The sequence below is a fragment of the Balaenoptera borealis genome (assembly GCF_965194805.1).
Source record: "Balaenoptera borealis genome assembly, chromosome: 2".
In the NCBI taxonomy this organism is placed as follows: Eukaryota; Metazoa; Chordata; class Mammalia; order Artiodactyla; family Balaenopteridae; genus Balaenoptera; species Balaenoptera borealis.
This window is the reverse complement of record NC_138867.1, coordinates 182314855-182340672: the sequence shown is the minus strand read 5'-3', so window position 1 is coordinate 182340672 and position 25818 is coordinate 182314855. Positions and strand designations below refer to the sequence as shown.

The following is a 25818-nucleotide window of genomic DNA, read 5'->3' as shown; positions in this document are numbered from 1 at the left end:
TCGGGCCGCCCTGATTGGCCCGAGGCCCGGGCGGTGGCCGCGCGCGCCTGCGCAGTGCGCAGTCGCGCGCGCCCCGAGGAGGAGGGCGCGCGGGTGCTAATTGGCCGCGGCGGCGGCCCCGCCCGCGAGTGGAGGGTGATCACGTGACGCGACGGCTGGGGGCTCCCGGCGCGGGGGACGCTGGTGGCCAAGATGGCGGCGGAGCTGGTGGAGGCCAAAGTGAGTGAGCGGCGGCAGCGCCGGCCAGGGCGGGCGGGGGGGCGGGGGCCGGGCGGCCGGCCGAGGTCTGCGCCTTCCGCTCGGGGCCCCACAGTGCGGCCCCCCCGCGGCTCGGCGTCCGGCTCCCTCGCCAGCCCCTGGCCCCGGGGCTCCGGTTGCGGGCGGGGCGCGGGGAGGCCGGGGGCGGGGCCCCCCAAACCTCACCCCAGTTTTCGCGCCAGGTGTTCGGCCCCCAGGTGGGAGGTTGGGTTCTCCTCTCTCCAGCTCAAGCGGTTGGGGTCTGGATCTCCCTAAGCACGGGCACAGGGCCGCGCCTCCCAGTTTGAGGCACGGTCCCCCCGGACAGCATGACTGGCTGGACTGCTCGTTCCCTCCTCGAGTTCGGCGCTCTTTGGCCTGGGGGAGTGTCTGCGCCTTCCCCGCCCCCCATGGTACAGTAGGCTGGCATCTGGGTCTCAGCCTCCTCGCCTAGCTGACCAGGCTGGGGTTGGCGACTCCTGCTCAGAAGGGTCCCCTGACTTTTCTGCCACCGTTTCCACCATACGGGGTGATGAGCTGGGGTCCTGAACCGCCCCCAAACACTGTGTCTCTTGGGGTCTCTACCCTAGGCTGGGGTTTGGAGCCAATATTCAGCTCCCGCTCTGATCCCAGAGCCCCGCCCCCCTCCCGACACCCTCTTCACCCCGGAGTGCGCGCGGCGATAACTGAGCTTGCCCTCCCCAATGGGATGGAGCCCTGGCCCCTGTGTCGGTGCCTTCCTAATAACTCTCTCCTCTCAGTCTTGGGTCTTGGGCTCTGTCTTCCTCCTCCCTCTCTACCCTCAGGACAGCATCTGTGCTGCTTTGGACTCTGTTCCTGGGGTCTCTGGACCCCACACTCGCAGGATCAGACTCCATTTCCGAACCTTGTCTGCTTCCCTTATACTCTACCCCATCGTGAGTCTACTGCTCAGATCACACTCCCTTCCCACACAGCCCCCAGAACCCCTGCTTTAGATCTGTTTATGCATCCCAGCTCTGGCATCTGAGGCACCCTTCTCTTTTTGCCGGTCTCTTAACGTCGATCCTTGGAGAGTCCCTGGCTGGTTGCAGGGTAGGGTAGTTAGGAGGGCGATCACGTGACGGGACAGCTGGGGGCTCCCGGCGCTGGGGAACGCTGGTGGTTAGTTTCTAGTCTTTCTCCCCCGTATTCCTGTTTGGGGTCCACATTCCACATCCCATAGATGCCACCTCTTCTCCAAGCTTGGGGCCCCTTTTAACCCTCTTGGGACTAAGCTGGGAGCATCCCTCTCCTGGGGATGTATCTTCCCCCAGATGCCTCCCCGAGGTGAGGCTCCAGAACCCTTGCCCCTGACTAGGCTAGGGTTCTTCCCGGAGAAGTTTACTCAAGGCCGCTGATCCCAGGGAGGTGGGGGACCGGACCTTGCAGGACCGAGGCACCGCCCCCTCCCCCTGCTGCTCTCCCCTCCCCAGGGTCCTGACCTGTAAATGTTTTCTTTCTCTTGCTCCTCCCTCTCCTTACATCTCCCTTCCCTTCCCACTGGGATCTGAAATGCAGCCCTCAAGGTTCTGTGATTATAGGGTATTAGTCTCCATTCACCCCTGAGTGCCCGCTCCGTATACCTGCATCACACACATGGCTGCCCCTCTCCGGAGTTTTGAGAAATTGAGACTTGCCCTAGAGATGCAGAGGTCTGAACTCTGCCAGCCCAAGGCAGCAACCTGCGGCCTGAAGTCCCCTGGAGCCCTGAAATTTAACCTCCTCGGGCCGCTGTGGGGCTGTGGCTCTGGGCGCCTGCCCCCACTCCAGCCAGAGAGTAGGATCTGAACTCTTATATCATCCAGGGCCTTGAAATATGATCTGATGAACTCTACTTGACCCTCCAGTGGCTGGGGCCCCCCTCCCCAATTAGATCAAGTTGACCCTTTTTCAAGTGCTCTAAAACACGAGCCTCGTGAGCCCAGCCTGCTCCCATCCTAGGGAGCCTTCTTTCTCCTTCAGTCCCTTGCTGTCACTGTGGAGTGCCTACATGTCATTGAAATGTCCCCCTCTTTTAGGCGCTTTCCCAGCCTTTTGTAGCGCGAGCCGGAGACTTTGTCTTTTGGGGTGCAGGATGGGCTGGTCTGAGGGGAGAGCGAGGGGCTTGTTGATAAGCTTGGAAATCTGAGACTCTTAACCTGAGGCCCCTGAGAGGGGCTTGGGGGTGTGGCGGGGGAGTGGTCTGGGAGCTCCCTGAGAGGGGCTTGGGGGTGTGGCGGGGGAGTGGTCTGGGAGCTCCCTGAGAGGGTGTGTAGCATTCTGCACAGAGCTCTTAGTTCCTGGAGAGAGGCGCCCCTGTTAAGTTCAGCGCAGCTGCTGTTTCTCCACACGGCTCCGAAGGAGCCCAGAGTTGAGGCTCTGGAAGCCGTTGGGGCCTGGCGCTGTTTATAAACACAGATCTGAGGGGCAGGCGGGTCAGGATGAAGCCACGGCAGGAAGTGGTCTGCGCAGCACTTGGGGCTTCTTCCTGAACGTTTGCACCCTGCTTGTGCGGCCTCCCCTCCCTCCCAGTGTCAAGGGCAGGCTCCTCGGTGGTGGCAGCTGCTGAGAAATCCGAGTCATGAACATATGGCAGCTCGAGGGGTGTGCCCCGGGATGCGCGTGCATGAGGCGGCTCCGGATGGCCCCAACCTGGTGGAAGGGGTAGGTAGGGGCAGGGGCTCCCAGGGGCAGGAAGATGTGCTGTGGTCAGACTCCAAAAGGCCAGGCCCACCTGCCTTTGGCTCCATGGTGGGCGGTCAGCTTCCATATGACATTGCCTCTCCCCTGGAGCGCCTTGGGGCTCTTCCAGAAGAAACATCTTGTCTGCAAGCCTTTCTTCTCTGTTCAAGGTAGGAAGTCAGGCCGAGGGAGGCAAAGCCTCTTTGTTTTCAAAAGTGTTCAGACTCTCGGAGAGCCAGCAGACTGCTAGGCCCCCAAGCAGTGGGTGTGCTGGGGAGTGAGGGGCTCCCAGGCAGCTGGGTGTGAGTGGAAGTAAGCAGCCTCAGGAGCCCGATGGCCCCGAGTCCAAATACTGCCAGCCCTGCCGCGGATGCACGGGGAGGCCTTGGGCCAGCTGCTTGCCTCTCAGAGCCTCAGTTTTCTCACCTGTGTAATGGGCACCAGTCCTTGTGAGGTTAGTGACCATGAAGGCCCTTGTGCCTGGCATTGGTGGGCGCTCCCCGTCTGCAGTGCAGGAGTAGGAGAAAGACCCTGCAGCAGGAAAAGCCTCCCCCTCGAGGCTTTGCAGGCAGGATGGGGCCTCCCCGCACCTTTATCTGTGTCGTGTTGGGCCCGGCAGACCTCTCTGCCATCAGCAGGAGCCTGGCGCCGTACAGCTGGAAAGAACGTTAGAGTTCCCACCTTGTCCGAAGTGCAGAGAAGCCTGACAGCGGACCCAGGGTCATCTGGGAACCTAGGGCAGGGTCTGGGCTTGAACCTAGGGCTCCTGAGTCCTGGAGCCACCATCAGATTCCACAGCTCACTCTTTGACAGCCCGAAAACAGCAGCGCCTTCTGGCACGTAACCAGCCTGGCAGGGGTCCCGCCTACCTCTGACCATCAGACTTTTTCTAGTTGAGTTTAAGTGATTTATTGGTTTCTTTGGGTGCTGTCCTGCCCCAGGCTCGCCAGCTTTCCATGTCCACTGTCATCGCTTGTACTTTCTCTTTCTCCATCCCCCCCCGGAAGTGTCTTTTTCCCACCACGTTTCACTCATCACAGGTCAGCTTCAGGACTTGGCATGGGTGGCCCCCATACCCCGCTGGCCCATCCCTCCAGGATACTTTGCTTATGTAGCTTATCGGGGAGCGCAGAGGGTCACGGAGGGCAGGCCACTGCCGGCCAGTCCCACAGAAAACACTGGGCTCCACTGCTCTCTTGTATTTGGTCTGATTTCGTTGGAGGGGCCCTGCCAGGTAATAATGGCCAGTCATCACTTTGCCACGGGTCAGTTCATAGCCTCTGTGGCTGCTGGATCTCCGCGCTCCTCTGTTGGGGCTGATCCTACCCCCCAGGGGACATTTGGTGATGTCTGTGGGACATTTGTGGTTGTCACGACTGGGGTTTGGGGGAGCTCTGGCATCGAGTGCGCGGGGCTAGGGATGCTGCTTCACACCCCACCATGCCCGGGACGGCCCCAGTGTCCACAGCGCCAAGGGGAGGAAGCCTGCGGGGGGGACCAGCAGACGCTTTGACGGCCTCGGCAGTGCTCAGCTGAAATAAGTCGGTGCTGGGGCAGCCTGGTAGAGAGGAGCCACCCTGGCTTCAGAGTCGGGTTTGGATCTTGTCTGTAACTGGAGCTCACCCCAACCTGGTAGGGGTGTTTGAAGGATCAGAGTTAAGTGCATAATCACACGCGCAGCTCAGTCCCCGGCAGGTGACTCAGTACTAAGCAAGCGGTGGCTACCGTGCTCCAGACCAAAGGGAGAATGTGTTTGTGGCCGACATTGGTTGAGCGCTCACTCTGCTTTACGTGCATCGCCTCATCTGGTCCTTCCCACATCCCGATGAGGTGGACCCGCCGTCCTCCCTGACGAAGAGGCCTAGGGTCAGAGAGGCCATCAGAGTTCTCGGCTGGAGAGCAGCTGAGGCTGTTTATGGAGAAGCAAGATTCCCAGTTCCTGCCCTGGGGATGCTTTCAGGCTTGAAGATGGGAAAAGAGGACCTAAAATAGAAGCAGTTGGTGGGGAGGGGTCAGTCAGAGGAGCTTTTGCTGCGTTGGTGATGCTGAGGAAGGTTGGAGGGGGAGGAGGGGAGCAGGGCTGAGCGGGGAGGGGGCCTCTCAGGGGAGGGGGAGGCGGCAGCCTGAGCACAGGCGTGGAGGTGGGACCAAGCCCGGGCCGGTGGGACTGGGGCAGAAGCTGCCGCCTCCTCCTCCTGGGGGCCCCGGGCCGGCCAGCTGCTAGCAGGGTATCACTTCACTTTCCCCCCAGCTGGCCCAGGCAGTCCTTCACCCTGGCAGCGTGTCCCTCTGAACCTGTGTGTTTGTGGTTGCTCTTCCCCAGAACATGGTGATGAGTTTCCGAGTCTCTGATCTTCAGATGCTCCTGGGTTTTGTCGGCCGGAGTAAGAGCGGACTTAAACACGAACTTGTCACCCGGGCCCTCCAGCTGGTCCAGTTTGACTGTAGCCCCGAGCTGTTCAAGAAGATCAAGGAGCTCTACGAGACACGCTACGCCAAGAAAAGCTCGGAGCCCGTGCCACAGCCCCACCGGCCCTTGGACCCCCTGACCATGCACTCCACCTACGAGCGGGCCAGCTCGGTGCCCAGGACTCCCCTCACGGGCCCCAACATTGACTACCCCGTGCTCTACGGGAAGTACTTAAACGGACTCGGACGGTTGCCTGCCAAGACCCTCAAGCCAGAAGTGCGCCTGGTGAAGTTGCCCTTCTTTAACATGTTGGATGAATTGCTGAAGCCCACCGAGCTGGGTGAGTCCCCGCCGCCCCTGGGGGCGGCCCCACCTTCTGAGTTCTCCCAGCGCCCAAGGCCAGCCAAGCAGCCAACCCAGAGCATTTTCTGGGGAGCAGCAAGGGCCGAGGGGCTGAGGGGGGCTTGTCCCTCCCAGGAAGCACAGGGGCCACCTTGGGGTCCTTGAATTAGTGACTTGTTGCCATGTAACAAGTTACCCCAAATTCCAGTGGCTTGAAACAGCCGACACCTCAGTTTCTGAAGGTCAGAACTTGGGAGCGGCCTGGCTGGGTGGTTCTGGCTTGGGGTCGCTCAGGGGGGTCACAGTCCACCTGTCAGCTGGGGGCTGCCTAATCAGTAGGCTCGACTGGGGCTAGGGGCGGGGCGCTTACTCACGTGGTTGCCAGCTGCTGGCTGGAAACCCCAGTTCTTGCCGCCTGGGCCTCTGGGGGCTGATTGAGCGTCCTCCCAGCATGGTGTGGTGGCTCGCTTCCCCCGGAGCCATGATCGGGGCGGGGGTGCTGTGGTGGACAGAGGGAGAGAGAAAACGTGTGCACCTGTGTGAGTGCATGACCCCACTGGAAGCTGAGGGCTCTCTCACAGCCTCAGCTTGGAAGTGGCATATTTTCACTTTTGCCACATTCCACTGGTCAGAGGAACCAACTCTGGTGCACCGTGGGCGAGGGCTCCACCATGCTGGACCACCAGGAGGCGGGGGCACTGGGGGCCACCTGCAAGGCTGGCTTCTGTGGTCTTACTCCTGGTGGCGAAGGGGCTGGAGGTTCGACCTTCCCTCCCGCCCCCCCGCGGAAGGCTGTTTCCTAGTAGGCAGCCTGCGGGAGTGACCTCGGTCAGCGGGTTCAGGCCTGTCAACACGGGCCGGCCCGTGAGGACATGGTCAGGTGTGCCTCTGAGAGGTGGGGTGCAGCGCGGATAGAGAGATGATGCCGGGGAACCTCGTCCTCTTTTCTCTGTCCTTACGTTGACTGAGGGACAGGCCTGCTGTGTATCAGGCCTGTAGCAGCCCCCCCATCCCCCCACTCCGGACAGCCTGATGACAGGGCTGGGAGTGGGTGTCAGCCTGGACTCAGCCTCAGATGCTGCCCTGAGCTCTGGGACCAGGACACCAACCAGCCACAGCTTCCTGGGCCTCCAGGGCTCCAGAGAGCGAGTGGAATACGATGGGGCTCTTGTCACCCCTCAGGTTTTACCAGGTGCCTGAGTGTTCCTGGAGACCCCTCCTGCCACTCATCACCCACCCAGTCACACAGCATATACCTGAGCACCTGCTGGGTGGGCACCCATCAGGGGGTGCAGCAGGGAGCAGACAGAGCCCCCCACCCTTGTGGAGGTTCCCTTCTAGCACCCCTTGTTCGGAGCCTCGGGGTGCCCCCAGCCTACCCACGCTGTGGGTCCTGCCGTCCGTCACAGTGGGCCCTGGTCGTGAGTCGGTCCCTGTGTGCTGTGGCCGAGGTCACGGTCCCTCCACGCCCCCACCCGCCGTGCCCTTGGCCACGCGGCTCAGTCCCTCCCAACCTTGCTGACCCAGCGGCCTGCCTTGCTCGGCCAGGGGGCCCTTGTCTGCACACAGGCTTTAGCTCCAGCCCCGCCTGCCAGCCCCCTCCGTCCTGCCCTGGGTGGGGGGAGGGGGAGGGACGGCGGCTCCAGGTGAGGCTGTAGGAGGTGGAGGAAAGTGCTTCAGGTGCTCCTGGCCCTGGGGTCTGAGGCCCCGCACTCTGGCCCGGGGCTCCTCCCTCCCCTGCCTTCTCTCTGGAGTCAGGAGGGGTTTCTCGCCAGCCCCCAGATGGGGGGCAGGTTGGCTCACCAGCACCTATCGTGGGGGTGACATGGCAGCACTGGGGACCCAGGGCCCCTTCCTGAGTTTCTCCAGGATGACCTTCCCTGTCTCTGCTCCCCGCAACCTCTCTCTAGATGCCAGGACCCATCCCCCTCCCCCCAACCCCCCCACCCCACCCGCAGGCTTTGGAGTCTCAGGCCTGGCTGGCTGGCTGTTTCTGGAGGTCGAGCTGAAGATTCAGATTCCTTCCTAAGGACTCCAGCACGATCTTTATATCAGGGAGGCTGGGTTTTTACAGGGAGGCTGCAAGGCGGGCTTGGGAGGCTGCAAGGCGGGCTTGGCGCTGGGCGGGGGCCTGGGACTGGAGGTGACTTTGAACTCAGGGCCGGCAGTCTCCCTCCCCTGCCCAGACCATGGGCTTCCTTCCTGCCCGCGAACATGCAACCATTCCCGCCCCACAATGCATCACTTTGCCCTGAGCCCCCAGGGACCCCAGTCACCTGATCTCTGGGAGAGTCTGCTCCCCTGTCTACACCAGGAATCACTCTGCTCTCGGCTCAGAACAAAGAGGCCGACCCCACCCTGCCTTTGCTCCCACCCACTCCCCTGCCCCTCTCCCAAGATGTACCCTTTTCCCGAGACTCCCCTCTCCTCAGGGACTCCCCAGGGGCTGCCCGGGTTCCTGGGGGAGGCCTCATCGAGCACTGATGGTGGCCCTGAAGCCATCTGGTCCCTGCTGTTCCAGCACCAGCAGTTCTGTCCGCCTACCCCTCACCCTGGGCACCTCCCCACGGGGAGTTCTGCAGCACTGGCATTGCCCAGGAGCCACCTCAGGAGGCTCTAGCCAGCTTCCCCTTCCCCCTCACCCCTGGTCATGACCTGCCAACCAAAATGAGGCCCAAACAGTCTGGTCCTATTTCCCCGGAAGAGCCGCCGGCAGGCTCCGGGATGGAGACCGCGCCAGGCAGACAGGAGACATAAATCACGTGGAGGGGAATGTTCTGGTTGGGGGAGGGAAGGGGAATAATAGAGCCACAGACTGGGAGCTGGAAGGACCTTAGGAGAAAGATGATCCACTCCAGCGGGGACTGGGGGTTGGCACCCAGAAAGGTCAGGAGACTAGCCCAAGGTCACACGGCATCCTGAGGGAAGGGACTCCGGGGCCGCGTGCTCAGCCATCTTCCCTCCTCTGACCCCCTCCCCGCGCCATTGGCACTTTGCTTCCCTGTGGGAAAGCCCTGGTTCTGAACCACACGAAGGTTCTGGACCTCAGACCTCTTCTCAGGACAGGGAGCCCAGCCATCTGGGCCAGGCACCCCGGGGGCAGAGGCGCTCGCTGCTCACCCACAGCAGAACTCAGAGGGACTGGGAATGCAGTCTCAGGTCCAACACTGCTGCTTGAGGCTCAACCGTCTTATGGCCGGAGGGTCCCCTAAGCCTGGCCACTTGGGGTGTCAGCAGGCAGAGGCTGAGTGTCCACTCTGGGAGGCCCAGACCTCAGGGCCAGGGAGCGTGGGGGAGACGAGGTACCATCATGAGACTCGCCACGGGCAGAAGGAAGGAAACGCGACCTGGCCCACCGCTGCTCCTCGAGGCTCCCGGCATCCTGTGGCCAGCGCCTTGTGGGCTGGGACCACTCCCGTGGCCCAGCAGGGTGAGCAGGCTGCCCCCCAGTTTTCCTCATGCCCCAGGACGTGGTCGGCGCTGACTCTGGTGGAGAGCCACTGGTCTAGCCCTGTCCCCACTGGGCAGGGCCAGTGTATCAATACGTCCCTCATTCAGGCTCCGAGCCCTTTGGCTGGTATTGCCCAAACAAGGTAGTGGGGTCCCTGACCTGGCGAGTTTTGCCAGGAAGGTGCCCTAGAGGTGATTAAACGGTGACGGGCGAGGAATGCTCTGGTCAGGGAGTGCAGGGTTCCCCAGGGGCGGGGGTGGGGGGAGGGCACTGTCAGTACCAGGAGCCCCTTATTGTGCATTTGTGGGGAGGTGGCAGTCAGGAAGTCTTCCTGGAGGAGGTCACAATCCCATCCAGACCCAAGGGATAAGTAGCAATTAAGCCAGACAAAGGGGGTGGGTGGGTGAGCGTGTTCCAGGCAGAGTCCCGGCGGTGAGAGAGCTCATGAATGGAGGCCATTGTGACCAGAGTGTGGTGTGCCGCAGGCTGGGGAAGGGAGAGTGGCCTGGACGTGGGTGGCAGAGGCCAGAAAAACCAAGATCGGTGGGGCACGGGGAACGGTGGGGCACAGGGAACGGTGGGGACCAACTGGGCTGTCCTGAGGGCTTCCCAGGTCTTGTTCTTTCGCGTCCTTTCTGAGGTGGATAATACCCCTGCGGCAGGCCTGCCTGCCGCCCCACAGCCCAGCGTGGTACCCACCAGGCCCATGGGCTGTCTGTGGCATCAGGGGCAGGTGGCCTGACCCACTGGGCTGGCTGGGCCTCCCCTGCCCGTGGTGGTGGGAGGGGCTCCGTCAGCTCTGCAGCAGGTGGGTGCCTTGGGGAGCACCCAGCATTACCTGTGAGGGGGCCCTCAGGTGGGCGTGTAGGTTGTCCCAGGCAAGGCCTCCAGCCCACCCCAAGTCCTGCCAGAGGTGGCTCACCTCCGCCTGCTGTGATCCCCCTGACTTTCTGCCCGCCCCTGGCTTTAATCTGCCCAACCTCCTTTCTGGTGTCTTCCCCACACACTTTACCCCCAGCAGCCAGAGGAAGCTTTTATTTTTCTTAATTTTTTAAATTTTTTATTATTTTTTTTAAGATGATTACTTTTTTTTCAGTATTTAATTTTTTATTTGGCTGTGTTGGGTCTTAGTTGCGGCATGCGGGCTCTTAGTTGTGGCATGTGGGATCTAGTTCCCTGAACAGGGATCAAACTTGGACCCCCTGCGTTGTGAGCGTGGAGTCTTAGCCACTGGACCACCAGGGAAGTCCCCAGGAGAAGCTTTTAGAATAGCAGGCTGGTCACGTTCCTCCTCCCTCCCCTCACCTCCTCTCTCTCACCTGGCCTAACCCTAACCCTAACCCTCACCCTCACTCACTCTGCTCCAGCCTCCTCCAGCACTCCAGGCTTGGTCCTGCCCCAGGGCCTTTGCATGTGCTGTTCCTTCTGTCTGTCACACTCTTCCCCAGACACCCCCATGGCCCTCCCTGCCCCATCGCCTGATCTACAGCTCATCCCTCTCTCCTTACCACTGTCTCCTCCTCCGGGGCCTTGCTCCCAACCCTGGCATTGTTGATCGCCTGGGACTGGCTTGTTCCCCACTGCATCCAGAGGACAGAGTGAGGTGGGGGTAGGTGAGCAAAGGCTTGGAGATGAGGAGCAGCCTGAAGGCTGCAGTGAGAAAGACTTTGAGTCATTCCTTCAGTGCTTGTTCCTCCCGTAACCCCACGAGCAGGAAGTCCGGGTTCCTCGCCCCGTGAATGGAGGAGCTGGGATTCGAACCCAGAGCCCTTAGTTGGGGCTTGTACCCGCCCACCCCTTGCTGTTGTGAGGCCCCTGCGCCCAGCCTGGGGGACCTGTTTTCCCGCCTCCTCCAGGACGCCCCCGCCATCACCACTGGGGCCAGGCCTCAGCCTGGAGCAGGGGGCCTCGGGGGCCCAGGGGCAGGGGCTGCCCGCCGAAGGGCTTCAGGCCAGTGGAGGAAGTCCCAGCTGATCAAATTCTCTTATTTTTTTAAATTTTAAAAAAACTTTATTATTTATTTATTGATTTGGTTGCGCCGGGTCTCAGTTGCGGCAGGCAGGGGCTCCTGAGTTGCAGCATGCGCACTCTTAGTTGCAGCATGTATGTGGGATCTAGTTCCCTGACCAGGGATTGAACCCAGGCCCCCTGCATTGGGAACACGGAATCTTAACCACTGCGCCACCAGAAGTCCCCCGATCGAATTCTTAAAATCTCCTTTTCTTTCTATTTAAACTTTTGTAAAAATACGTGTTCATCATAGAAAACACTGGTTAACAGCGAAGAAGTCACGCTCTTGTCCTTGCCGCTGCTGCCTTCTGTCTGCGTGTGCAACCTCGAACGTGTGGTGTGTCCTGACTGTTGGTTTGTCAAAACACCCCCCCCCACCCCGCCCCAGTACGTGGTGAGCACCTACTGAGGTCATTAAATACTCTTCCCTGGTGACAGTTTGCAAGGCTGTCTGGCAGCCGCCTGCGTGTGCCAGGCCCTCTGTCGGGGTCTTGGATTGAGCCCGGGGTCTGAGTCCCTGGTCCACTGGCTCCTCCTGGGATTGCAGCTCCCCGAGGACCTTGGGGCAGGGGTTCTCCCTTTAGTCCCGGAGAGGCATTGAGGCTGAGACCTTTGGGTGTGCTTGGGGCTCGGAGGGCGTGTACCTCATCCCAGCCCCCAAGCCGCCTGGCAGGGGGCCCCCATGGCCACCCTGCTGTGCAGCATGGGTGACAGTAGAGGTAGTTTTGGTTCTGTGTCCACGACGAACCAAAGACACGGGAAAATTGTGTTAATTCTTAGGAGGTGAGGGTTTGGGAGAAAAATGGAGCCTGGAAGGAGGTGGGGAGTGCCAGCGTCGCTGGTGGGTTGGGGTGGAGGGTGCAGTTTTTAGATACAAGCACTCGGGGAAGGCTTCATTCCAGTGGCATTTGCACAGGCTTAAAACACCAGGGCTGTGTAGATGGTTGGGGGAGGAATGTTCTGGAAGAGGGGATGGCGAGTGCAAAGGCCCCGAGGTATGTTCTTGGCAGGTGGGGAGCACAAGGAGGCGCCCAGGGTGGCTGCGGTGGAATCAAGGCTACCAGGGCTGTGGACAGAGTTTTCCCCGAAGCCCAGAGCCGGGGGGAGCCAGGAGACCGGCAAGGGGTCTTCATACTGATCAGATGAGCACTGGGGGTGAAGGGACCGCCCTGGGCGCGTTCGGAAGTCCTCAACAACAGGATTGGCCAAGGGAGCTGATAGTGGGGGTGAGGGTGAGGGTCACAGACGCCGCCAGAATCTCAGTCCTGAGAAGCTGGAAGGGTGAGGCTGCCCCTGGTGGTGGATGACCCAGGTCCGGGTTTGGGGGACCCCTGCCCACTGTGTCCCAGCTGAGCTGGCAGCTGGCCTCCCACCGGCCACTTGGCTTCCTGGGGGAACAGTCGACCACCCCAGGCTGGTGGCACAGCAGAAGATCGGGATTCGGAATGCATCCCCTGCCTCCGCAGCAGGCTCACCTAGAAATAGGAGTCCTTCCGGGAAAGGGACTCCGGAGCTAGTTCTTCGGCAACGCTTCTCGCGGTTTCTGCAGGAAGAGCTCCTTGGCTGGCGGGTGGGCCGTCCCCTCCCCTGCCTCCCAGGGGACTCTGTGGGGTGGGGGAGTATTTTTGACACGCCCCCCCCAGCCTTGGTGGCCCAGCTCAGATGTTGTGAGACCCCCTCCCCCCATAAATAATTGCCCGGGGCTCTTCGGGCAGGTCTGGGCGCATCTGCAGGTAGCCTATGTGCACCCCAGCCCTCCAATTAAGCGGCCCTTTTGAAGGGCCCCAACCGGGACTCCGGAGGGACCAGCCCTCCCTCCACAACGAGCAGGAACTGGCGGCAGCAGCGTGGCGGTTTCAGCAGCCACCTCTTCCTGAGCGCCAGCTCCGGCCCCGGCACTATGAACCCCGAGAAACTGGTCCCTTGCGTGGAGGGCGCACAGGCTTGGGTGGGGATGGGGGTTGTGGCTGAGCAGAGCTGGAGTACGAACCCCAGCCCAGGAGCTCTGGCTTCTGAGCCCGAGCTGCTTTTAAATTCAAATTGTGTTTGCTTTTTAAATAGCCTACCCGAGGCGGCGCTTTGGAATTCAGAAGGTTCTGAAGCAGGGGTGGGCCGACCAGGGCTGTGTGCTCCCTATTGGCAGCCCCACACCCCGGCCGCACTGGGCGGGCGCGTGCTCGCCCTCACCGGCAGCTTTCATGGTACAAGGCAGAGTGGGGATGTAGAGGCAGAAACAGTGTGGCTTGCCGAGCTGAAAATACACTCCAGCCCTTTGTAGGGACAGTTTGCCCACCGCTGTCCTAAAGGGTTTGCAGTATAAAAAGAGCAGACGCCGTACCTCCCCCGGCTCCAGGGCTGCGGTAGTGGCCAGTTCTGGCACCCACCCTCCCCAGAGGCGGCTCTTGCACAGACCCCCTCCTTGGTTTTGGTTACACGAATAGCAGCCTGAGGTACACACTGCTCTGCACCTGCTCTTTCCACTTAAAACCATCTTAGGGATTAGTCTCTGTCGGAGCATAAAGAGCTGCTTGATTCGTGACTCCCTGTGTTCGCGGGAGCGTAGTATTCCTCCACGTCGGGCCTGGAGCCCATCTTCCTTTTTTGGCTGCGCCGGGTCTTAGTTGCAGCACACGGGATCTTTGTTGTGTCATGTGGACTCTTAGTTGCTGCATCCGGGGTCTAGTTCCCTGACCAGGGATCGAACCCGGGCCCCCTGCATTGGGAGCATGGAGTCTTAACCACTGGACTGCCAGGGAAGTCCCTTGTTTAGTTTTGGTAGGTTTTTTTTTTTTTGGTTTTGGTTTTTTTTTGGCTTCATCAAATTTATTTTTAAATTGAAGTATGATTGCTTACAATCCAATATTAATTCCGGGTGTACAATACAGTGACTTGATATTTTTATTCATTACAGAATGATCACTACTTCTCAGTGTAGTTTTAAAATTTTAAACAGTGAGGTATAGTTTACATACAATGAAATCCACAGATATTTAGTGCGTAACTTGAGTTTTAGCGAATGCATGTGACCGAGTAACCCCAATGCCACCAAATACAGAACATTTCCATCACTGCTAAGTTCCCGAGGGACCCCCCTCCCAGGCAGTCCTTGCCTTCCCCCGACCCCCAGAGGCCACCTCTGTTCTGAGTTCTATCACCGTAGATTAGTTTTGCCTGTTCAGGAAGCTGGTATAACGCACACGCAGCACGTACTTCTCTGCGTCTGCCTTCTTTGGCTCAGCTTTGGGGCTTCGGATTCGTCTGTGTCGATGCGTGGACTGCAAGTTTTACTGTATGAATGTACCACAGCTTGTCCATTTGTTCTTCCGTTGTGGGGCACTTGGGTTGTTTCCAGTTTAGAGCTGCCAGGAATAAATTAGCCAGGCGTTCTTGCACAGGTCTTTTTGTAGACGTACTTCCATTTATTTGGGAAATAGCTAACAGCAGATTGCTGGTTACAGGGTAAGCGTATGTTTAACTTTACTAGTCATTGCCCAACGGTTTTCCAAAGTGTCTGTAGCATGTTACAACCACCCCTACCCCCAGGAGAGAGTCCTGGTTGCTCCAGGTCCTTGTCAACACTTGGAATTGTTGGTCTTGTCATTTTAGCCACTTTAAGTGGATGTGTGGAGGTTTTCAACCAATCTTGCATTCCAGGGCCAGATCCCAGGGGCCCTGGCTGTTTGCTAATATTTTGTTAAGGATTTTTTACATCCACGTTCATGAAGGATATTCGGCTGTGTTTTTCCTTTCTTGATGCATTTTTGTCAGGTTTTGGAAGCAGGGTTATGCTGGCCTAGTTAAAATGAGTTGAGAAGTGTCCTTCCTCCTCTAGTTTCTGGAAGAGTTTATTTATTTATTTGTTTTTGGCCGTGCCGCACGTCTTGCAGGATCTCAGTTCCCTGACCGGGGATTGAACCTGGGCCCCAGCAGTGAAAGCCCAGGATCCTAACCACTAGGCCACCAGGGGACTCCCTGGAAGAGTTTATATAAAGTTTATATGGTTTATTCCTTAAACGTCTGATTGAATCCACCAACCTGGACCTGCAGTTTTCTTTGTGGAAAGGTTTTTAATTATGAGTTCAGTTTTTTTAACTGATAAAAAGCTTTTCAAACTTTCCATATGTTTTGGTGCCAGTTTTGATAGTTGGCATCTTTGGAAGAGTTTGTTCATTTCATGTAAATTGTCAAATTCATTGGCATGAAGTTACAGCCCCCTATTGAAGGCTATAGGATCTGTACTGATGTCCACCTTTCATTCATGATAGTTTGTGTTCTCACGATCTTATCGTTCAGTCTAGCTAGGTATGTATCAAAGAACTTTGGCTTTGTTGGTTTTCTCTGTTGTTGGCTTTTTGGTTTATTGACGTCCATCTTTATCTTTAATTTTCTCCCTTCTAATGGCTTTGGCTTTTAGTTTGGGCTTCTTTTTCTAGCTTCTTGTGGAGGAAGCATACATCATTCATTTCAAACCCTTTTCATTCTTTTTTAATAGAAGCATTTAAAGCTATAGCTTTCCCTCTCACAACTGCTTTAGCTGCCTCCCACAAGTTTTGGAGTATTGTATTTTCTCGTTCAGTTCAGAGTGCTTTCTGATCTCGCCTGGGGTTCTCAGTACAGTTATGACTGAGAGTGAAGAGCCGGCTCTTCACTACCAAGGTCTCCGTCCCCGGCAGACTCTCTCCCGACTTCCGCACCCAGTGCTCCATGATGGCGAGCAGGGCTCTGTGTGTGCTGTCCTTGCTGCCCTCCTCACACCTCCTGCTGTGAGCCAGGCCAGGCTGCTCTGTGACTCTTATTTTGTGCACTTGGAGGTTCACTGCCGGTTCACTTCCGTATCTCCTTGGCCATCCCGTGAGTGCCGGAGGCGGGACCTTGTTCAACTTGTCCCCATTCCCTCTGGCAGTGCCGTGCTGAGCCCGTGCGGGGCCTGGGCCGAATGCTGCATGGTTGGGCACATGGCTCACCAGATGCCCAGAACAGCCCTGGGAGTTGGGGACAGAGTTGTTGCTGGCGTCTCACAGACCTGGAGAAAGTGGCTGGCCCGAGGGCACGCGGCCTGGTGTGCTGCATCCTGCCGGCCCAGCAAAGCTCTTCTGCCCCCGCCGAGCAGTTCTCGGTACTCTTGAGTAGATGCCTGAGCCCCGGAGGGCTGAAGAGGCTGCTGCTCCCTTAGTGGCCCTCAGTGGGGGACATGGGGGGGCACGAGTGCTCCCTGAACCATGGGCTGTGGTTCTCCTTACCCAGGAAGGGGCAGGATCCCCCAAATCCATCCCACCTGGGTAGGGCTCAGCCTCCCGTTTCCTACTTCCCAGTCTGAAGAGGGCCAGGCCTGTAGGAATGACCGTGGTCGCCACCCTCGCCAGGGAACAGACGTGACCCTGACCCCAAATTTGTCTCCAGTTCCGCAGAATAACGAGAAGCTTCAGGAGAGCCCGTGCATCTTTGCCTTGACGCCCAGACAGGTGGAGCTGATCCGGAACTCCAGGTGCACTGTGCCCACCCCCTGCCCGCCGCTGTGGCAGCCCAGGGCAGCCTTCGCCAGGCCCGCAGCAGACCCTGGGCTTGGCGTGGCGGGGAAGGGTGGCCCCCACCCCGTGCTCAGGGCCCGCGCGCTCTCACCACCTTTGACCCACAGCCCCGAGGTGGGCCAATCGTCCCCCTTTTACAGGGTCGCCCCCTCACTGGTCCGGACATCAGGGTCGGGGCGTTCTCTGTGGGGTGTGGAGCAGCATCCCTGCCCCCACCCCCTTGATGCCAGGAGCCCCCCAGTCGTGACCACCACAAATGTCCCCAGACATCCCCAGTGTCCCCTGGGGGCAGAGCCGCCCCCGCTGAGCAGATGAGGGATGCAGGCTGGTCCCAGGGCTCTGACTCTGCTCTCTGAGGCCTTCAATCTCCAGCTGAGACAGAAGTCACCGTTAGGGCCGCCGGTTCTCGGGCACAAGGCCCACACCCACCAACCCTCTTACTACCCGTACCAGCCTCGCATTTTCCAGAGAGAGGCGGTCATTTGCCCAAATCACCCGTGAGTAAATGGCAGGAGAGAACGCTCTAGGCAGTACCCTTGGCCTTCGGTCGCCTTGGGAAGTAGTGGGTTAGTCCGTCTGGCTGGTCCCCCCGGTGAAGGGTCAGAGGCGGCTGCTGGGCGCTCTCCTGCCATTGACCCTCCCCTCCTCCCCCCGCACAGAGAACTGCAGCCCGGGGTCAAGGCCGTGCAGGTCGTCCTAAGGTAAGCCCAGGTGTGCCCGGGCCCCGGGGTGGGTGGGGACATGACCCTTGCCCACCTTCCCCTCCCCCACTCTGGGAGGCCCCAGGACCCTCTCAGACACACACACACACACACCCCCACTATCTGGCCTTGTCCGTGGGTACGCCAGCATGCAGCCCCACTCAGGCCAGATGCGGGTCCTGTCACCTCCACCCTCGCCCCCCATCTGTCCTCCCCGCCCCTCCCAGCGGGCCCTCCCCTGCCCGAGGTGCCCGTGGCCCTATGGTCCCCGGTGTCCTTGCAGAATCTGCTATTCAGACACCAGCAGCCCTCAGGAAGACCAGTACCCACCCAACATCGCCGTGAAGGTCAACCACAGCTACTGCTCGGTCCCGGTGAGTGGGCCACCCTGGCAGCCCTGGATCCGCTGCGGGGGGCGAGGCAGAGAGTACAGAGTGGGGCGGGGGGGGGGGGCACATGGAACACCTTGTGATGGTCACAGCCGTGGTGTCTGCTTCCAGGGCTACTACCCCTCGAACAAGCCTGGAGTGGAGCCCAAGAGGCCGTGCCGCCCCATTAACCTCACCCACCTCATGTACCTGTCCTCGGCCACCAACCGCATCACCGTCACCTGGGGGAACTACGGCAAGGTGAGCAGGCCCCGGAACTCCCTCCCTCTGCCCTCCCTCCCCTGCCCACCCCACCTCCATTGGCGCAGTCCTGACTCCCCTCCCCTCCCCCACCCCCAGAGTTACTCCGTGGCCTTGTACTTGGTGCGGCAACTGACCTCCTCAGAGCTGCTGCAGAGGTTGAAGACCATCGGGGTCAAGCACCCGGAGCTGTGCAAGGCACTGGGTGAGCCCCGGGGCTTTCTGCACTGCTGGGTGGGGCTCCCCACGGTCCCTGGGGGTGGCCATGGCTCCATCACTGCTGACCCAGTTTGCTGGGCACAAGGCACAGGCCTGGTCCTCAGGAGCTTGTTGCCTGTGGGGGACCTGGACCTCCCCCGTCTGGCCATCACCCTGGTGGTTGGGGAGCTCTGGGAGGTCTCTGGAGGATGCAGAAGGAGGAGGGGGAGGGGAGCCAGGCAGCAAACCATCAGTGCAAAGGCCCTGAGGCAGGGACGAGCTGGGTGTGCCGAAAGCCCCCAGCGAGCTCCGTGAATGCGGCGAGGAGAGCCGGGGTTGGTGGGCGAGGAGCCTTGGAGGGCTTGCGGGGAGGGGAAGACCCCAGGTGATCAGTGTTCCAGGCGGGTGCTTCTGGCGGCTGTGCGGTACCGGGAGGGGGCGGGGGCCAGCGCTCAGCAGGAGCAGAGGATGGATTCCCAGTTGGAGGCACACGTGATGATGAGGGTCTGGCCGGGAATGCTGAGACCATTGTTTTTTTTTCTTTTTTGTACTTTTAAGAACCAGAAAAAAGGGGGTGGGGATACACAGAGCATTAAAAAACCCCAGAAGAGCCACTCAGACGGGCAGATCGAACCTTCCTGTGTCCTGCCCCGGGGGGGCTGCCCACCACACAGCGGGGGCTCAGGAGTTCCCTCTCTGGTCACCTGGAGGCCCTTGCAGGGTGCCTTCTGACTCCATCCTCACTGTGGATCCGGGCAGTGGGGCCTGGCCACGTCCCAGTCTGACCAGTGGGGACACTGAGGCCAGCGTGGCAGAGTTAGGGCTCTGTGACCCCAGGACCTCAGCCTAGGCACCCTGCCCTGCCGCCTGCCTGTTTCCTCAAATGGCCCTTTCTTCGATTCCCCCCCCCCACTTGCCCGCTTGGCAGGTTCAGGCATTGGCGCAGGGTTGGGCAGGGCTCATCCAGGCACCCGTGGGCCCCAGGGTGGGGACGGACATGGGGAGGCCTGGCTTAACTCCTCCGTGACCGGCCTGGAGCCAAGGCCTGAGGCAGTGCAGGGGCCACGGCAGCATATGTCGCGGCTCACGGGACAGCCCGGGCCCCTGCTGGGGCGGGCAGGACCTCCCCTCTGAAGCAAGCCCCCAGCTTCCTTCCCACAGCCAGCTCAGGCTGGGCATCGTGCCTGCTGGGTTGCTGTCTGATTGCAGCCTGGAAGTTCTGTTCTCTGTCTCACTTGAACCCTTCCTGCTGCACGTACCCTCCCTCTATTAGGTAGAGGAGGACCGAGGCCTTGCTTTGAAGCATGATAACGCAGTGCACCCGTCCTCAGCTGCCCAGGGTCTTTTTGAGGGGCCAGGGTCTCTGGGTCTACCATTTATCTGCACCTGTTAGCCAGAGATGGGAGCCACAGGGTGGCTGAGGACAGTAGGGGCGTTGAGGGGGTGGGAGGCCAAGCTGGCAGGTCACCCTCAACCCCTTGTGGGAGGGGGAGGAAGGCTCTCTGGAGGAGGGGGCGCAGGCGTTGTATCAAGGAGGGAAGGGCAGTCCCATCGTCCAAGCCGAGTGCCCTCCACTCTGCAGGGCCCAGGCATGGTCCCGAGCCATTTGCGGATGGAGCTGAACCGCTGCCCCTCTCAGGTTGGTCGGCCAGCCTCCCTGCGCCCCCTGCAGGCCCATCCCCAGGGCTGCAGTGGGCCAGTTTCCTTCCAGGCTTTTTTCCTCCACCTCGTGGGCTCACTGTGCGGTGGCTTTATGGTGGGCGCCCGCTGTCTTCTGATCTGTTAGAGAAGCAGACTCAGACGGTGCAAGGGAGCTGTGCTCGTGGGCTCACTCCGCCCTCGGAGGGTCCCTGGTGGGGCTCTCCTGGCCTTGGGGCTTCCCAGCCCTTGGAGTGGTGCGGGAGGTCCTGGCGGTTTTCATCAGAGCTAACAGTCACAGCAGGTGGCCTACGGCAGCTCTTTGTTGCCTGGATCTTTCCAGAGAAGGGCGGTCTTGTTGGGGGGCTGGCCCTCCTCATTGTGCACCTAGGTTATTGTCAAAAATAAAATGGCTGCTGCCGAGGGCTTTTTTTTCTGTTTTTGGCTGCTTCGGATCTTCGTTGCTCGCAGGCTTTCTCTGGTTGCGGCGAGCAGGGGCTACTCTTCTTTGCGGTGCGCCGGCTTCTCATTGCGGTGGCTTCTCTTGTTGCGGAGCAGGGGCTCTAGGCGCGCAGACTTCAGTAGTTGTGGCACACGGGCTTCAGTACTTGTGGCTCACGGCTCTAGAGGGCAGGCTCAGTAGTTGTGGCGCATGGGCTTAGTTGCTCCGCGGCATGTGGGATCTTCCCGGACCAGGGCTCGAACCCGTGTCCCCTGCACTGGCAGGCGGATTCTTAACCAGTGCGCCACCAGGGGATGTCCCTGCCCAGGGCTTTTTTAACATAGATTCTCCTCGTAGTCCTGGGTCCTGGAGCTAAAGCCTGTGTCTCATCGTCCTGGGAGGTGAACATGGGGTGCTCACCGTGTTTGGCTGAGGCGAGGGGTGCTGAGGGTGTTCACTGCTGCCCTCCCGAGCATCTCTGGCTGCTGGGAAAACCTGCCCCTCGGCCCCGCTGACACCGGCCGCCCCTTCCCCACAGTCAAAGAGAAGCTGCGCCTGGACCCCGACAGCGAGATTGCCACCACCGGCGTGCGGGTCTCCCTCATCTGCCCGGTGAGTCGGGGTGCGCGGGTTTGTGGGAGCGGCTGGGTGGACAGTGCTCGCCGGGCGGCCACTCACACCCGTCACCTCCCACCCGCGCAGCTGGTGAAGATGCGGCTGTCAGTGCCCTGCCGCGCAGAGACCTGTGCACACCTGCAGTGCTTCGACGCCGTCTTCTACCTCCAGATGAACGAGAAGAAGCCCACCTGGATGTGCCCGGTGTGCGACAAGCCAGCCCCCTACGACCAGCTCATCATCGATGGGTGAGTCGCTGGGGTGCACGGGGGCCCCGCCGCCTGCCAGGCTGTGCTGGGCTTGGCCCCTTGCCTGTCTGGGCCTCTGGAAGGAGGAGCGGGGCCATGCAGCTTCTGAGGCCTCCTGGGGCCTCCAGGCTGCCCAGCAGCACCCTGTGGCAGCTCTGCAAGCCCTGGGCTACAGAGAGAGGCGGGTGTCAGCCCTGCGGACTGGTCAGGGCCTTTGCTCTGTGGGTGGCAGTGGCGTAGCCTAGGGTTCAGAAGTGGGGCTCCAGATCCACGAGGTCCTCTGTTGCTCCCCACGTCACCTTGCGTTTTGTGAGTCTGTTCCTCCCCCGTGTAAAACGGGGACCCGAGAACCCCTAGCTTCCATCCCATTGCACCACTCGGGGAGCTGCTTCTCAAGTGGCGTTCAGCAAAGGCTTGGTCACATCCTCCACATAGGAAGGTGAAGGGGACGCACGTCTTCCCAAAACTCTGACCACCTTCTGTTGGGCCCTTTCCGAGGTGACACCAGCGTGCGGCCAGGCTGTCCCCTGAGCCTAACCAGCAGGCCCTCCCCATGCCGCAGGGGGGACAAGGGGAAGAAGGCCATTCTCCCTAAAAGGGAAACTTTGCTCTGGTCTTAAGTTTCCAGAAACTGAGCCCAGCACCTGACTGACTGGCTCCTGCCAGGCGCCAGCCACACCCACTTCTGTCCCCAGAGCCGGGGCTGGGGAAGGGAACCTGGTGGCCCAGGCAGGAGCGGACCATGGGGCAGCCCTGGACCGCCGACTGCATGGCCTCCGCCCGCACACGATGACTGAGGCGCGGCTGGGGTGTGTGCCACGGGGAAGGGGGTAGCCCTGACCTGCAGTGGCCACGTGTGAACTGTCCCCACGGTCGGGCACTCGTCTCCCTCTGGTCACTGCGCCCGAGGTCTCAGAAGCCCTCCCTCCCAGCCGTCCAGGGAGGTGGACCTTGATCATCCTCACCTTACAGATGAGGAGACAGATTCAGAAGGGGTGGCCACTAGCCCAGGCCCCCAGCTCACAGGTAGCCGGGCAAGGACTTCAAACCCAGTCTGACCAGCTCTGAGCCTGGGTGCCCTCCCCGGAGGAGCCGAGCAGCCACCCCAACGCTGTCCAGCCTCGGGGTGGAGTGAGGAGGCCCCTGGGGCCCGGCACAAGGGCTGGGCCTGAATGGCAGCTCTGTTCCCAGCCTGGCAGCTGTGCAGCCCGGGGCCCGCCTTCCCCCGCACAGGCCTAGAGCAGGTCACTCAGGCCCGGGTGGTGGTAACTGACAGCTCTAGGGACAGACGGGGCTGGGGCTGGGTAGTGTGACTGTGCTGCACACGGACTGCCATTCCATCAGCCCATGCGGCCTGGGTATAGCCAGGGAGGCTTCCTGGGGGAAGGGTCCTTGAGTCGTGCATTTATTCCACAAGGCTCTGCCACTTGGTTTCTGGCCCTTAGCTGGGTGATTTACGGGTCCCCAAAAGGACTCCATCCCAGACCCTGCCTTCAGGGAACTCCCAGCTGGACGTGTGGGATGGGAGGACCAAACCAGAGACAGACATTCCTATTGCTTGTGCTCTGCTTGGAGAAGAGGAGCCGTAGAGTAGGGCTTTGGAGGGTGAGTAGGAGTTTTCCAAGTGCAAAGTATGTTTCAGGCAGAGCTGTAGTCATACTGTGGTGACCCTCTGCCGTACTATGGCAGAGCTGTATTCATACTATGGTGATGGGGCTGGGAGGGGCCCCATCTGCCACAGAGGGTGTCCTGGACAAGGCCTCCTTCCTGTGTGATCGTGACTGAGGCGGTCAGAGTCACCTGGAGGCAGGTGCAGTGTTGATGTTGAACGAACGCTGGGGGCTCTGGTGTGTCCCTGCTCCCGGCCTGGCATGGGCCCCCGCCCCGAACCTCAGGTCAGCAGGTGCGGCCAGTGCTGTCCTGAAGCCACTTTTGGAGAGCAGGAAGTGGCTCGGCGAGCATCCCACCCCCAGCCAGGGGAGCAGGGTGGGGCCCAGGAGTCAGCACGCCCTCCTCCCGCCTCCAGGCTCCTCTCCAAGATCCTGAGCGAGTGCGAGGATGCCGACGAGATCGAGTATCTGGTGGACGGCTCGTGGTGCCCGATCCGCGCCGAGAAGGAGCGCAGCTGCAGCCCCCAGTGCCCCATCCTTGTGCTCGGTGAGGCCTCAGCCGGGCTTTGCCCGAGTTTCTGTTCCCGGAGTTTGCCGATTGCTGAGTTTGACTCTATCCCACCGCGTGGCCTTTTTATCTGAAACGCGACCGTCCCGGTGGAGTCGATCCCCCTGGAGCGGGGCGTCTGAGGCGGTTAGTGAGCGCCTGCTGTGTGCCGGGCCCCATCCAGAGCGCGCGGGAGCCGGTGGCCTCAGGTCACCTCGCCCCGTCCTCCGAGGTGTGCTGCTGCACAAGGCTGCCCCCGCCCCTCGCCGGCCTCGATTTCCTTGCTCTGCGGGTCACCTGCCATCCTGAACATGTGTCCCTGTCTCTCTTCCGCAGGCACCTCGGATGCTAATGGGCTCCCATCCACCCCCAACGTCAACGGCGGGGGTGGCGGCGCGCTTGGGGGCTCGGGCGGCGGGGGCGGCACGGCGGGAGGCGTGGAGAACGGGAAGCCAGGAGCTGACGTGGTGGACCTCACGCTGGACAGCTCGTCGTCCTCGGAGGAGGAGGAGGACGAGGACGAGGAGGACGAGGACGAGGACGAGGAGGGCCCCCGGCCCAAGCGCCGCTGCCCCTTCCAGAAGGGCCTGGTGTCGGCCTGCTGACCGCTGGCCACTGCCGCGACCAGCCGGACACTCGACTTTCCTGGTGCTCACCACGCAGAGGGGCGCAGGCGGGCCTCGGGCACAGCGGGAGGAGTGATTTTTTTTTTTTTTTTCTTTTTATTGTTGTTCATTTTGTTTTTCCACCCCTTTCCCTGCCTGGCTCCTGGCACCTGTACCTCTGGACTCTCCTATCGGAGGATTAAAAAAAAAAAAAGTAAAACGACAAAAAAAAGTCCAAAAAAAAAAAAGAAAAACAAACAAAAATCAAACTTAAAAACAAGGCAAGCCACCCACACAGCCGCCTCCCCGGCCGGAGTCGGAGCCCGAAGTCAGAGCCAACCCTGGGAAGGGCGGGTGGGCCCAGGACGCCGCGCCCCCCGGACGACCATTCCAGCTGGTGCGAGGGACCGGGCGGTGGGGACGCGGGGAGGACAGCCTCTCCCCCGGCAGCAGCCCCCGACTCTGACGTTCGTCTGTTCCTTTGCTTTCTCTCTCTGCAAGCGTGTCCTCTCCTGAGAGCCGGGAGCAGGGAGCGTTTTTTTTTTTTTTTTTTTTTTTTTTTAGCCAAGAAGCCATGGAGTGGGGGGGGGGGGTGGCGGGGGGCGGGGCCGGGCAGTGGGGGGCGGGGTGGGGCGGGGCGTGGGGGGCCGGGGAGGGTTTAGCCACAGATGTGTTGTATTTTTTGAAAGTGCAATAACTTGGTATTTTGAAGACCCGGCGTGTGGCCAGGACCCCCGGCGGAAGGCGGGGGCCCCAGAGCGCGGCACCGTGTGGCGTGGGGGGGGGGGTCTCAGTTTTCTAGCCAGCTACCTCGGTAACTCCAATTCAGGTTAACTTCCCTACGGAACAGCGCAGGTGTCCAAGGACGCCGCCGTCGCCAGCCCCCTCCTCAGTGGGGCAGGGGGGCGTGGCCACTTCCGAGGGGTCGGCCAGGACCTGCCCCGGCCTCTCCATTTGGGGCGGTTCCTTCCCCCTCTCCTTGCTCTTGGGTTTTCCGACGGGTACGAGGCCTGCCCGGCACCCGCTCCCCCGGGAGCCTCACTCTTGTCTTCCAACAGGACTGGGCCTCAGCTCCCTGCCCAGCCCCAGGTGGCTCCCGGCCGGGGGGCGGGCATCCAGCGACCACGGGGGCCCACAGCGGCCCCAGACGCCTCCAGGGACCCGCAGCTGGGTGCCCGGACCCCCGCCCAGCACCCTTGTCCCCCGGAGGCCACACCTGGTTCTCCAGATCTCCTGTGCCCGCCATTCTTTTTGCTTTTTCTTTTCTTCCCCGCACCCCTCACCCCCAAGCCTCAGAATATTTTTTCTTTGTATAAACAGAACTCTCCTAGTCAGGAAGCAATATCATTTCAGGTCTAAAGAAGAAAGGGACATGAATCTGGTCGAGGGCAAATTCAGTTTTACTGTATAAACTCGGTTGTGCAGTTCAGCCCCCCCTCCGTCTGCGCTGGCAGCCGAGGGCCGCTGTTTTCTAATATTTGTATTCTAATTTAATTGTTTTTTAAAAACGCAAATAAAAAAGTCAAGGTGAAGCTACCACAGCGTCCACTTCTCTGTGCGTCGGGGCCATGGCTGGGAGCAAAGGACAAAACCTGTGCCCTATCCCATGCTTCTCCTGGCCTTGTGCTGCATGGCCTTCCGGATTCAGAAGTCACAGCATTTGGTCAAATGAGAAAGATTCCACCTTGAACTGCCAGGTCCAGTGTGTGTCTGCTGGACCGGGCAAGGAATTCAGACAGAGCCATTGAATCCCAGGATGGCCCCTGCTCCCCTGGGTGGCCAAGATACACAAATGGCCAATAAGCTCCTTAGAAGGATGCTCGACATCATCAGTCAACAGGGGAATGCACATCACAACTGCCACCTCACCCCTCACCCCGACTAGGACGGCTAGATGGCGAGGACGGGGATTAAGTGGGGACCTC

At 60.4% G+C, this 25818-nt stretch overlaps 1 protein-coding gene across 2 annotated transcripts; it reads left to right on the top strand.

Moving 5' to 3' along the window:
* Positions 1–62: 62 nt before the first annotated feature.
* Positions 63–25429, top strand: PIAS4 (protein inhibitor of activated STAT 4). Of its 2 annotated transcripts, XM_082381681.1 has the most exons (12): positions 63–219; positions 5243–5669; positions 16533–16617; positions 17320–17361; positions 17645–17735; positions 17862–17990; positions 18090–18195; positions 19771–19827; positions 20807–20880; positions 20971–21131; positions 23158–23288; positions 23625–25429. In XM_082381681.1, exons 1-12 carry the CDS (start codon positions 193–195, stop codon positions 23891–23893), a joined length of 1599 nt encoding a protein of 532 aa, XP_082237807.1. In that variant the 5' UTR covers positions 63–192; the 3' UTR covers positions 23894–25429. The 2 variants fall into 2 exon arrangements, with proteins under 2 accessions (XP_082237807.1, XP_082237808.1); XM_082381682.1 differs by lacking the exon at positions 19771–19827.
* The last annotated feature ends 389 nt before the right edge of the window (positions 25430–25818 follow it).